The sequence below is a fragment of the Oryza brachyantha genome, chromosome 2 (genome assembly GCF_000231095.2).
Source record: "Oryza brachyantha chromosome 2, ObraRS2, whole genome shotgun sequence".
In the NCBI taxonomy this organism is placed as follows: domain Eukaryota; kingdom Viridiplantae; phylum Streptophyta; class Magnoliopsida; order Poales; family Poaceae; genus Oryza; species Oryza brachyantha.
The window spans coordinates 7,375,788-7,389,528 of record NC_023164.2 but is presented as its reverse complement, the minus strand read 5'-3'; the positions used below and the strand labels follow the sequence as shown (position 1 = coordinate 7,389,528).

Here is a 13,741-nt window from a genome sequence, read left to right as displayed (position 1 = left end):
GTTCAAGCTAGGCAGAGCAGCAGCTAGGATCAGCTCAAGTTACCAAGGCCACCGTAAGTTAGGATTGCACGAAGTTTTATCCATTTATTCTGAGAATCAAGGTCTAGATTTTACACTACAGTATTTTCTGCTATATTATTTTTGCTACAGTATTTTGCTATTGTGCTACGGATTGATTTGAGTCATTCAATTTATTCAATTTATATCTATGGACAATAGATGTAATTGTCAAAGTTACGGTTGTTATAACAACTACAGCTGAACCGGACCCTACACCACCAACAGCAAGATGGCAAGCTCACCCTTTTATATATACACCAATATATAGCTTATAGCTACCAGAGCAGGCCGTACTGTTGCTAGTACGGTAGTACGGATCGGAGCAGACCTACCTACGTGCGTACGAGCTAGCGATCGATCGAGCATGGGTGCCGTACGCGGCGAAGCTATGGCGGACGACGTCGACGGCGGCGAGCAGTGCCGCGACGACGACTCACCGGCGGCGGCGTCGTTCTCGTTATTGACGGAAGCGGCGGCGGTGGTGAGGCGGCGGCGGCGGCGGTGGGGTTGCGGTTGCGCGGCGAGGAGCTGGGTTGTGATGGCGGCGGCCGTGCTGATCGGCGCCGTCGCCGTCGTCTCCTACGTCTGTGGCTGGGGCGGTGACACTGACGAGATGCCGTCTTCCTTGTTCACCGCTGCCACACGAGGTAAGTACGTCGATTTGTTTCATCATCTGGGTTAGTGATTGATGTTTGTGCTCTTTGTTTGTTTAGCTCGATTTTATCTTCCTAATTTTTTCCTTTAAGGTTATTTAGGTCTTAGGAAAGCCTCGTAGGCCCTGTCTGGGCAGACAGTTTGTTAAACGGCGTGGTAACATATTAGTATATTATATTAGTATATGATTAATTAATTATTTAGTATAAAAAAATTAGAAAAATAAATTAATCTGAATTTTTAAAACAACTTTATGTAATACTTTTTAAAAAATATACCGTTTAGCGGTATGATAAGTGTGCGTATAGAAAAAGAGCTAATATGAGTTACCAGTATGTATGGCCGAACACGGCCGCAGTTGTCTCTATAAATTTCAGCTTCTATAATATGTAGTTAAAAATGTTTTAAGCATAAACAAACTACAAAAAATTTAACTATTCTCTTACCGATTTTAAAAATAAAACCAATAATCAAACATCTCATTCAATTCAAAAAGTTAACAGCCAATCTATTCTAGAAACAAAGTGCGCACCATTTAAAAGTTGACACGGTGATCGATCCTGACTTGATAACAAAGGGTAGTCGCGTGCGATAGGACGAGACAATGCAGAGTCAAGTAATTGGTGCTCGGAGAAAAGCAAATCTTGGTGCGGTTTCGCCGGAAGAGCTGACCTGACCCCGGCGGCTATACGGTGTTTGGTTTGGTGGCTGGGCATGCATGCATATCGCCCACTGGCTAGCTTAGAGTAGAACTTAACGACCGGTTAATTAAGTTTGAAGATCTGATAACTACATTGGTAGCTCTTTCCAGTGCACATGTGAGACGATGGTTAATTAATCTGTTAGTGTAAACATTTCTTAATTCCAGCGCTCTATATCTTATTCCATCTTGTATTAATTAAAAAGACAACCACTTTGATTTTGATTTTTAAAGAAATGTTCAACGTCATTCGGTTTATTTAAAAATTTTATATAAGAAGCATATTGACTGTGATAGAATTTTATTAAAGAACATTATCGTTAACATGTTATACTATTATTTTTCACATATACTATTACTTCATCGTCATATTGATCCTAGGGTCATTTTTTTTCTTTCGACAAAACAAAGTTAATTAAAGTGATTAACATATGCATTACATGGTTATTTTTAAAATAAATATGACGAAGTTAGTGGTGGATGAGTGGCGGATTTACCACCCGTCGTCACCACTTTTTATAGTTGTACAGAAAAAAAAATTAGCACTTTTAATAATAAAATAAATTACAATAAATAAATAATTTAAACACACGATCTCATAGTTCACGGCAAGTTCTTGTAAACAAACAACAAAATTACGGGGATCATGAGAGAACCTCTGAGCCACCCCTGCACCGAGGCAGGAACGATCCTCTACAGCCGTCGGATGGCTCCGTGATTAGAGCATCCTGGCCGTTAATCACGCTCTGGCCAGAGGCCACGTCTCATCAACTAGGCTTGAGTGCTTGACTCGTTGACTCGTTGTGCTGAAGGATGCAACGGTACCAGCATATAGAACAGATCCAGTTTAAGGTCCCAATATATAAATAAATGATTTAACTATTAGTTACATGTCTGGTAAGTAATTTTAATAGAAAAAGACAACCATTACATATTTTTTATTTATAAGATAAATAGTTAAACTTATCGAAGAAAAAACAACGAATATAATCACTAAGAACCGAACTGGAGTAGTTAATTGTTTTCGTTTATACAATCTTTATTTTTGTTTTTCTCTTTTATTTACTCCTATGTCTAATATGATGTGTGTACCCTTTGGTATCATGATCGTCTAATAAAAAATGCATGATCACAAAATAATACTAAAATTAAATTTTTAGATAGGCTTGTTTAAATTGATCACCTTCATATACGGTGTGTCGTTTCATCTGAAAATTCATCTCATGGATGGATGTTTAAACCAACCAGCTTTAAAAATCTACTCTTAGATAGTTAGCTTAAATAACCGTGTCTACAGGTAAAAAGTCAGTTGTCTTTTCTAGAGACGTCTCCATAGATAGAGATCACACAAATATTCAAAGTGTCTTTTCATATGAACTAGGGATGAATGCGGATTGTAAATCAAAATTAGAGATCGACGATATTTATAACTTCATAGATGCCATCATGACAACTACTTTATTTGATATTTGTTCAGTGGCTCAAATATTTGTTACAAGTTCTCATATCATATATTTTTAAAATGAACATTAGCTTTTCCAAATGACCTTTGAGAAAGACATGATGTAAAGTATTTTTACTGCGCTCGACGAGATCTATAACTTTTCATCTAATAACAATTCTTTTTAAAGTCCACTAATAAGCTTAATGATATATGCACATAATAGTCCGCTTACACTTTTATTCTTGTTTTATGTAAAAAAAGACAACGCTGAAATACTATTTTTATGATAAACTAGGTATATAAGATAGCTCAAACCTATCTAAACACTTCATATGAAACTAATCTCACATTTGGGACTAATCTCAATGAAAACGAGAATACAATAACGAACGAATCGAAACTCTGCTAAATGCGTGAGGGTATAACGTTAATTAAGAGCCTACGTGTTTAACTAGCATAGAAAACTGTAAAATCAAAAAAAGTAAAGGTTCGGTTTAAAAAGTATAATGAATTTCATTCAAACTTACGCCGAACGGTTCTGGACTTTGTGGCGATTAATTTAATCAGGTTCAGAGGACGCACGGCCGACGTGGAACCTCACCGACGAGCAGCTCCTCGACGGCCTCCTCTCCGCCGCGTTCAGCCGGCGGTCATGCCGGAGCCGCTACGAGTTCGCCGGCTACTACAGGAGGAAGCCAGCGCACAAGCCTTCCCTCTACCTCGTCGCCAAGCTCCGCAAGCACGAGGCGCTCCAGAGGTGGTGCGGCCCCGGCACGGCGCCGTACAGGGAGGCGCTCCGGCGGCTCAAGTCCGGCGATGGCGCCGGTGACGGCGGCGACTGCCGATACGTCGTGTCCATCGGCTACAACCGCGGGCTTGGCAACCGCATGCTTGCCATCGTTTCGGCCTTCCTCTACGCCGTCCTCACCGAGCGCGCGCTCCTCGTCGCGCCGTACGACGGCGACGTCGCCGCCCTCTTCTGCGAGCCGTTCCCGGGCACGACGTGGCTTCTCCCCGACGACGACGGCCGGCGGTTCCCGATCCGGCAGCGTCTCCGGGACCTCGACGGTGAATCCCAGGAGAGCCTCGGGAATCTCCTCAGGAGCAACGCGTCGTCGTCGTCGTCGTCGTCGCCGCCGTGGCCGTACGTGTACCTCCACCTCGAGGGCGGCTTCCACTTCCATGACTGGCTCTTCTACTGCGACGAACAGCAGCGGCGCCTCCGCGGCGTGCCGTGGCTGCTGATGAAGATGGACAGCTACATCGCCCCGGGGCTCTTCCTCGTGCCGTCGCTCCGCGGCGAGCTCGGCCGGATGTTCCCGGAGAAGGACGCCGTGTTCCACCACCTCGGCCGCTACCTCTTCCACCCGGCCAACGCCGTCTGGCACGCCGTCACGGCCTACCATCGCGCCCACCTCGCCGGCGCCGGGCGGCTCGTCGGCATGCAGCTCCGGGCGTACCACGACGAGACGCCGGCGCTGTCGCGGGTCGTGCTCGAGCAGGCCCTCTCCTGCGCCCGCAGGGAGAAGCTCCTCCTCCCCCCGCCGGCAGCGGCAGCAGCAGGGACGACGACGAACGCGTCGGACACGGCGGTGCTGGTGACGTCGCTGAGCCCGTGGTACTACGGGAGGATCCGCGACGAGCTCGGCGGCGCGGCGGCCGGCGGCGTGCACCAGCCGAGCCACGAGGGGCGGCAGCGGTCGGAGGACGCGGCGCACGACATGAGGGCGCTGAGCGAGATGTACCTACTCAGCACCTGCGACGTGCTGCTCACCACGGGCCTCTCCACCTTCGGCTACGTCGCGCAGGGGCTCGCCGGCGTGCGGCCGTGGCTCATGCCGAGGCGGCCGCCGTGGGAGGAGCCCGACGCGGAGGTGCCGGAGCCGCCGTGCGCGCGGGCGGCGTCGCCGGAGCCGTGCTTCCACGCGCCGTCCTACTACGACTGCGCCGCGAGGAAGAACTACAGCGACATTGGCAAGGTGGTGCCATTCGTGCAGCGCTGCGAGGACGCGAGTTGGTGGATCAAGCTCGCCAATGGAAGCAGACAATGGTAGTGTGTAGCTTACTGAATTTCAGGGTAACATTTGTTCAGATGTTCAGTCAGAATTAAACAAAACAATGAGACATGCACTCACACACAGACGATTTTTTTATTTTTTAAACTTTTCTAATAAATAATTTTATTACTAAACCTTTGAAGTAAAATATTTTTACCGCATGAATCTTTTGGTCATGTCGTTATTGGTAACGTAGCAAAACAACGCTATCACATAGAGTACATTAGCGTGGCAGCATAGCATGGCCAAAGGGTTGATACGATGAAAATAAATTTTTCCCTAATATTTAGCAATAAAATTATTTATTAAAAAGGTTTGAAAAATATTAAAAAAAGTGCACATAGACAATGGAATGTGTCAGGATGTAGAGGGGATTATCATGCGTTGTAAAACTAGAAATAAACTAGGCAGGAGTGGTTGTGATCTAGTGTGCTAAGATATTTGTTTTCAGACAAGATATGCTTCTCTTCTTCTCAGCTTAACAGCAGACATGAGCTTCAGCTGAAAGATCAAACAGAGTTCAGTCAGAAACACTGCTCAATGCAGTACTGAGTAGGACACTGTTGTTTACCTTCCTGACAGAAAACTGCCTATACAATCTGCAAAACACGAGATCTAGGCGGAAAGGTGTGACATACCGAAAAAAAATGTGTGTAAAAATCATCCATCTTGATGAAGTGCGTGACGCCACCATTACATAGGAGAGTACTTTGGTTAGTTGTTTCATTCAACACATGAAAATTATTTGCCTGGCCACCACCATTTCTTTGTAGGAGGTGGTGGTGTAAGAATGTCAAGCATGGTCTCCTTCTCCCTTGGTGTCAGCGGAACTCCCCTGACAAGGTTCAGGGCCATAATGTGAACATTGGTCCTTTGCCTGTGCTTTTGGTAAGCCCAGATGCCAGCTGCTACGCCACCCACGATCACCTGGTCAGAATTTACTATATCAGGTGCCGAACAGCCTCCTCTAAAATGCCAATTGTTGTTTGTGTTGTTAGAGAACATATTAAAATTCAAATTCAATACGTAGTAGAACAAGGACGAGAACAATTACTGGACTCATCTGATTCATTCTATCAAGTTCTAGAGAATAAAAAGGAGAATTTTATTAGCAAGAAAAAGAAAACGGTGTTCAGTAAATCTTGCTATCAATGTAGGGAGATTAACTTGAACTAAAACAGGATGTTATCAGAATTTGAACTGATGAATTACTTTCTTTGAAATTGAAATACTGTGTTTTCATATCTGATTTTTCAACAAATATAAACATGTCCAGGCAGAAGGTTCAACTATCATGTTTCTCCTTAAGGCCAAAAAAATTCTTGCGGAAAGAGCATGGAGGAAAATACTTAGGTTCATCATGACTCACAAGCAATTCATTAACAAACAGATCATATGCCAAACAAGTATACAATCTTGCTTTCACGTATGCCACTTTTAAAAATATAAGTTACAGGGAAACGAATAAAACATAAGCTAATAAGGAGTAAAACTGAAATTACACACTTGAATGAATACTGGAAATAAATGAAGGCATACCGGTGATAACCATATGGCAGCAGTTTGAAGATCAAATTTAGGGGCATATAGAACTGTTTCTCCGAACTCATCTTCTAGTTTTTTGTATATCTCCTTATCACTCTTTCCAGATTTAATTTCATCACGAATTAGCTGCAAAAAATCATAGAGAAATTCTTAAAGATAGACTATCAAGCTCCATTGACATAAGGATGAATTGTAATAATATCTCAATTCATATCAAAAGTTTGACAAATGAATCAACAAGGTAAAGAACCAAAGGCAAATAGAATTATATGGTACAGAAAGAACAGGTACCTTTCTAAGCAGAATTGCTACATCGGCTTGTGAATCTTCAATAGACTGGCTGCCGCACTCAGTGCATCGGACATTGTGGCTAATATTTCTTGCACGGCTTTCAATAATTTGTCGCTGCTTCACATCCTCTTCAGTGGCCATGATAAAAGACTTCTATATAAGAACCTGAAGAAAGAAAATGCAAGTTATCACTAATGTAATTGGTTTAAAGAATAAGAAAGCTATCAAATAAAATAAGAGAATTAAAGTTATAAGATAAAATGACAAGCAACACTTGTCATTAGTAATTCTTTTGACAGGCTACTGGTGGTATTTGCATGACCATCTCGTGTGCCAGATCAAAACAAAAGAAATCCAGTCTAAAGTATAAGAAAGCTTCGCAATGCTACTTTGCTTAGAGCATTTACTCTTCCAAGCTTGAATAAACCTTGAGACAATTTGGGACAAAACCTTATATCCCATTGCATTGTTAGGTTTAGAGCATGGACAACTAATGTTGGCAGCACTGCTACATGTATCAAGAATCATGCCTTTTAAGATGACCCTGATCTAGTGCCTCTCTTCTGACCTTTCAGTAGATGATCATCAGATTCCAACTAAACGAGTACAAGGTGGGAAGCTTGCAAGATGCTTGTCCCTCAAGTGTCAGGTGAGCTAAGCGGTGGAGAAAGTGGAGGAAATAGGAATATAATATTTTTACTATTCACAATCATAACAATGCATCACAGTCCATTAGTTAGCATTAAGCAACAGGGAACCAACCTAGAATATGCGCCTATAATATACAACAATGGGAAATTTTCGACTCATTCACATTGCCATGTTAAACTTACTAAAGTTTTCACAAACAGCCAAACCTTTATTTCTTCTCTTTCTAAGGAAGGGCAGGAGCTCTGCCAAGTGCATTAGAGGGTGAAAAACATTGAACAGGAAAGGCCAAGCATTCATCGCTGTTATAGTCATTAGTGAAAAAATTGTGACTGCAATATCTGAGTCTTACAGAAAAGAACAAGAATAGATTTTTACACTAAAAATGTTCTTATGAATTGAACACTGGCTGCAAAAGTGTCTAAAGTACTTAGAATAAACTTCCAATGATTTAGGAACCACAGATACCAAGTGGGGAAACAGTTGGAGTCAGGTAGGGTGAAGACCTGGGCAACAATTCCAAGGAACTCAACAGGGGTAGTGACTAGATCTAGACACTAGAATCGAGGTAGGCACCTGGCGCCGATTTTTGCTAATGGGGTCGACTTCAAGCGGTGTGGCGTGATTTCTAGTAGAGGCGTTGTAGTGTGATTTTTAGTCAATAGACAGACAGAAAAGTAACTGGAGAATGAAATTAGAGTGAACAGGGAAAGGAAAGTTAGTAGAGTAGATGAATTGGTGGGCCATGGATTATTTTATAAATTACTTTGTCTTAACGGGTAGGGATATAAACGAACTTCCCGTCTGTACTAACGTTTCCAAGATTTAATGTAAAATATTATTTCTTCCAACCTTTTTTGTTTTTAAATTTCATCGATGTCATATTGAAGTTAGCACTAAATATTTAAATTTATAAATATGAAAAACTCTTAACCATTTCCGTAAAAATAAAAAATGTATCATTTTCAGCCGTTTCCTTATAGAATATCTATAAGGGGTCTATTGTTAAATCTACAATAGGGTAAATTTTTACAGCTGGAACTTAAAAATGAAGGGTCGGATACACAAAAAATGTTTTGGGCCAACCTTAAACTACAGTACAGTGGATGGTTAGTACTTCCATAAGTACATCTATCTCCTTTTGCTTAGGTGGTGTTTGGGAATTCGTTGAAATCATGGTGCATTGTTCACTGCCATTATGGGCTTTTTATTTTTCCATGTGCCTATTCAAGCTACAGTTGTTTAAGGCTTCCTTCATTCCTACCGTATGCATGAGCTGATTCCTTGTTCTCTGTTGGCATGCTTCCTAAACGGCATATCTTTTTTTTTTCCCCGACTTCCTACCGTACTTCCTAAACAGGGGCTGTGATCACTAGGGTTGGCAACGGAGTGGGTCAGGGCCGGGTTGGGCAAGAACGGCCCGACCCTGACCCAGACTTTCTTCCCCGACCCTGGCCCCGGAGTGAACTTCGGGGCAAAATCCATCCCCGGAGCCGGCCCCGCGGATCCCCGTCCCCCGACCGGCGTGGTAGAGGAGTAGAGGGCTAAGAGGAGGAGGAGGAGGTCACCTGGGTCCTGCGCGCCGACCGCCGGCGGGGAGGGGAGGAGGAGGCGTCCTGGGGCCGACGAACGGCGTGGAGGGGAGGAGGCCGCGCTGCGGCGGCCTGGGCGTCGGCCGCCGGCGTGGGGGAGGAGGCGGCGGCGTTGAGGGGAGGAGGCGCCTGGAAAGAGTGGGGGGTTTTAACAATCTGTCACTTCCGGATTGGCACTCTTGAGACGTCACTCTTTCAATTTTGTTCACAGAAACACCCCCAAGAAGGAGATTTATTCTGTATAACTTATCAACTTTGCTTAATTAGAGTGTCATGTCAGCTTTGACAACATTGAAGGTGACCTGAAATGACTCTTTTGCCCTGGATTTAACTACGGTGGTAGAAGCTGAATATAATATACCTCAAATATTTAAGCAATATTTGAGAAATTACATACAAATATATTTTTACAGAACATGATCTATCATGTTCAAAAAACGGTTATCACATCGTGGGCAAAAAAGTTCCATGGGTTGTCATCTTCTATTATTATATTGTGATGAACTTGTTCAAACTGCTCATTTTTACGCGTGATAACCTTTTTTAAGACATGCTAGACCATATTTTTATTATGTTTATATATATTTTTTAAATATTGCTTAAATATTTGACGTATACTCAGTGGCTACAATAGTTAAATCAAGAAGAAAAGAGTCCTTTTAAGTCACCATCCCTGCTTCCAAAGCTGATATGGCACTTTAATTAAGCAAAATTGGTAATTTCGAAAGAATAAATATATCTCTTGTGGTGTCTGTGTAAAAGAATTCGAAAGTGTTAGCATCTCAAGAGTGTCACTTCGGAAGAGTGACAAATTGTTAAAAACTCCAGGAGTTCCCGGAGGATAACTCGAGGAGGCGGCTAGGAGGTGGGGGAGTGAGTAAAAAAATAGGGTTTAGTTAAGTGGCCTTTTGGTGAGCTAGTGGGGTGTATATCATATATTACGTATAATTTAGATTTCGGAGACAACAGGTTTCTCATGGGTAACTCTCCATCTTTGCCCCAATCCCTAGAACTATCGGGGCCCTGGACAGCTTCCCCGTGGGTGGAAATTATGCCCCGTCGGGGCGGATCCCCACCGGGTCCCTAGCCCCAACAGGGGAATTGCCAACCCTATTGATCAGTCGGAACCACATCGTGGAACGGAGCCAAACTTCTATGCGTCTTTGCCTCCTCTTCTCATTGTACACTCTTCAAGTTGCCTTATATAGCCACCCTCATCTTTTCGCATATGTTTATGCTTATAAGATAAAATTTGAATTTTTTTAGCTTTAAATTTGGAGTTAATTTTGGGGTGTTTTTGTCAAAGTTTATTTTTCAGTCTTAGCTTTTAGATCGCTAAAAATATATGTACAGAAGTTTTATTTATAAATTACTTTTCATATTTATAAATATGTCGTTTGATTTTTTTCATAAAAAGGCCAAACAATCACCCATACAGCCGTCACCGCCAGCCACTCGCGGTGTCTCTCGTCGTTGGCGTCGCACGTCTCACCGTTGCCCCTGCCCCGGCAAGTAATCTTATTTGCAAATTTTAACTTTAATTTGAGATTTCATTTGGTGTGTTTCAACACAATTGATACTTGCGGTTCTTCAATTTGTGGAAACCCAAAATTAGGGTTTCGATTAATTTGAGGATTTTAATACCTGAAATTAGGGTTTTGATTAATTTGGGGATTTTAAGAACTTGAAGCCATACTGCTTTCTTGTGGGTCTTGGCAGTTGTTTGGCCGCACTTAATGCTTGAGGCAGCCAGTGGCACACCTCCACAACAGCAGTTGCACGTCCGATGTGCTCAAACAGCCCAACACATGTTCTTTCTTCATCAAAACATGGCATTATGCAGTCTTATAAAAGGTGAGCAAGCACTGTAATTTCTTCTATACTACCAAAAAACACGCAAGTCTCAGTAAGGACATGTATTCCTTCTTCCTAATTGTCGGTACTTTTTTTCATTGTGTTCTTGCTCTTACCCACATATTATGAAACATTTCTCCTTCGGACTATGGTTGTTCAAGTGCAGATGAAGACTTGATTGCATAGGGAGCCGATGCCGCCGAGTTCACCACGATGCTCAACACCCTATGCAAGTACAAGTATCCCAAGGTTGGTGATAACATTCCTAGCTTGACCGTTCACTTGTTTGATTCTTGATTCTTTTAGACGATTTCCCAAATGAAAATGGTTGGTGATCCCAAGGTTGGTGATCTGTGCGGTTCTGGAGGGCGGGCTATTACATGATCACTGTTCACTTGCCTTAAGCTTTACACATTTCGATTACTGGCCTTAGCTTTACACACTTCAATTTTTTGTTTTTGGGGTTCAATGCATGCTATAAAAATTGTACCCCAATGAGTAGTTAGGTGTTGTTTGTGAAGGCATGATTTTTAGTATGAGCCAAAGCTTCACATAATCATACCAATGCATTTATATTAGTGTAATGAGTATGAGCTTTAGTTTGCATTTATATTAGTATAATGAGTATCCCCGTCATGAGCTTTGCCAAAATGGTATTCCTAAAAGGGAGGCTTCGTCAAAATGGTACTTTGACCGGTTTTAGCTCACAAACTGGAGATATGAAAAGATAAATATACCCCTAACACCTATTTTATGACATAACATGAATTTAAAACAACTTTTACAGTAAATCTTTGATTGGAAAAATATCATCTCACGGCACAAGTAATAAAAATTACATCTCATGCAACAAACAATATTTTTTGCAAAAAATTGAGCCCAAATGCCAAAAAATGATAATGAACATCAAAACCTTGCATCATAACAGTGCCTCAAAATGCATCATAACAGTGCCACAAAATATTGTTTTTGTCATTTGGGCTCATCTTTTGCAAAATATATTATTTGTTGTGTGATATGTGATTTTTATTACTTGTGTTGTGAGATGATATTTTTCCAATCAAAGTTTTTTGTAAAAGTTGTTTTAAATTCATGTTATATCATAAAATAGGCGCCAGGGGTATATTTGTCCTTTCATATGTCTATTTTGTGATATTACAATAGAAAATGAGCGAAAATCAGTCAAAGTATCATTTTGGCGAAGCCACTCTTTTAGGAGTACCATTTTCGCGAAGCCCATGACGGGGATACTGTTTTAGCGAAGTCCACTCTATTGAGTACCATAATAGCAAATAACTCGACAGACATAGGGCATATTTTTCATATGAACATATCCAACATTTGCACTTTGTGTCTCAAACTAACTCTGAGCCTTCTGTTTTCACATTAGAACTGACAGTGTGCCGCTTGCCTGTTATTCTTTCGTCACATTTATTCTCTCTATATGTTTTATATTTTTTTGTGAACAAATGAACTATGGTGCAGTTAACATGTCCTCTAGATAGCACCAAGGTGGTATTGTGCTCCACAATTATGTGGTTCATTTTCCTGCTAAAAAAATTGCAAGTACTGATTATTATGTTGTTCAAGATTGTTCGTATATTTTTGCAGGTCTATCGACTGCAGAGTACTTTGATTTTGGAACTGGTACATTTCCATTTGGGTCAAGCTACTTCTACAAGGTACAAAACTATATTTGTACATGCTAGAAGAAAGTGAACTCACTGTTGCTCTTCTGGAAACTACTCACCTTATGCCCCCCCCCCCCCTCCCACTTAGCTGGGGTTTGCATGCTAGCCTGGTTCCATTGGCTATGGTTAGCACTTGTGTGCTATGAGGCAACCTAGTTGTTCCCTAAAGCCTTCTCATTTTATTATTCCCTGGATTGTTTTCAAACTCCTACAGCTTAATTTTCAGATTGTATGTCCATTTCATGTGAACCAAAGTATCATCCATGCAAGATTGTTAATTTAGCAAATCAAATAGAGTAAAGCAAAATCATTTCTCTACCGACATGGTAGAGTGTACTGTAACATCTTAATATTTATGTATTTTACTATTCCATAGTCCACAAACTATTGTTTGTCATATATGTGGAAATAGAACAAGTCATAAACATATAAGATTCTGGAATTATATAGTTTTAGCTAGCTGCTATTTAGAAACTTTGTAAAAACTGAACAATACTTCTGAAGTGTGTATCTTCTCTATACAATACATGACTTGTTTTTTTTTTCCAGAACTACATGATCTTAGTACTTTGTTAGATTTCAGGACAGTTCATTTTTCTGAAATCTGCTACATTGGTTACTTATAGGACAGTACCCACATTCAAAAAATCACCATGGCTATATCGTTTTAACTAGTTGTTATTTAGAAATTTTGTGGAAACTAAACAATACTTATAAAGTGTGTTTCTTCTATATAGAACTTGTTCTTTTTCTCGGAACTACAGGATCTTAGTACTGAATTTAGAGCTTAGATTTCAGGACAATTCATTTTTCTGAAACCTAACGCATTAACAACTTCTTGGCAGCCAAGTAGCAGTGTATAGTTTTCATATCAACACATCCAATAGCTCCATCTGCTCTTTTTTTTATCCAAAACAAATCATGTGATCCATGTTTCAGTTTTGAGTTTTATGCACCAAGGACAGGACCTCCATTTACTATATACCTCTAGGACAGTACCTACATATATTACATTCCTTTAGTAGACCATACGAAATGAGCAAACAAAAAATGAATAAGTACTATAAATGTTCTAAGAGCACTTTATATATGAACTAAAATTGTCTTTTGTCTACTTACCTGTGTACTTGAACTCCTCTTAGTCTATTCTACAAATACATAGCTCAATGGCGTCTACAAGTCTATCTCTCGAAAGAGGACTTATG

At 41.2% G+C, this 13,741-nt stretch overlaps 2 protein-coding genes and 1 non-coding gene across 3 annotated transcripts; 1 reads left to right on the top strand and 2 right to left on the bottom strand.

The window, feature by feature from the left end:
• Positions 1-598: 598 nt before the first annotated feature.
• LOC102711231 (galactoside 2-alpha-L-fucosyltransferase-like) lies at positions 599-4,912 on the top strand. Its single transcript, XM_006648474.2, has 2 exons — positions 599-707; positions 3,426-4,912. The coding sequence occupies exons 1-2, from the start codon at positions 599-601 to the stop codon at positions 4,910-4,912; spliced, it is 1,596 nt and encodes a 531-aa protein (XP_006648537.2).
• On the bottom strand, positions 2,056-2,271 carry LOC121053674. The gene has a single exon (XR_005811219.1). It is a non-coding gene; the product is annotated as a small nucleolar RNA U3 (small nucleolar RNA).
• A 653-nt stretch (positions 4,913-5,565) lies between the features above and the next one.
• LOC102722461 (cytochrome c-type biogenesis CcmH-like mitochondrial protein) lies at positions 5,566-9,174 on the bottom strand. The gene is made up of 4 exons (XM_006647093.3): positions 8,968-9,174; positions 6,752-6,916; positions 6,455-6,586; positions 5,566-5,842 (listed from the first exon to the last, which is right to left on the bottom strand). The coding sequence occupies exons 2-4, from the start codon at positions 6,890-6,892 to the stop codon at positions 5,657-5,659; spliced, it is 459 nt and encodes a 152-aa protein (XP_006647156.1). The 5' UTR covers positions 6,893-6,916; positions 8,968-9,174; the 3' UTR covers positions 5,566-5,656.
• Positions 9,175-13,741: the final 4,567 nt, after the last annotated feature.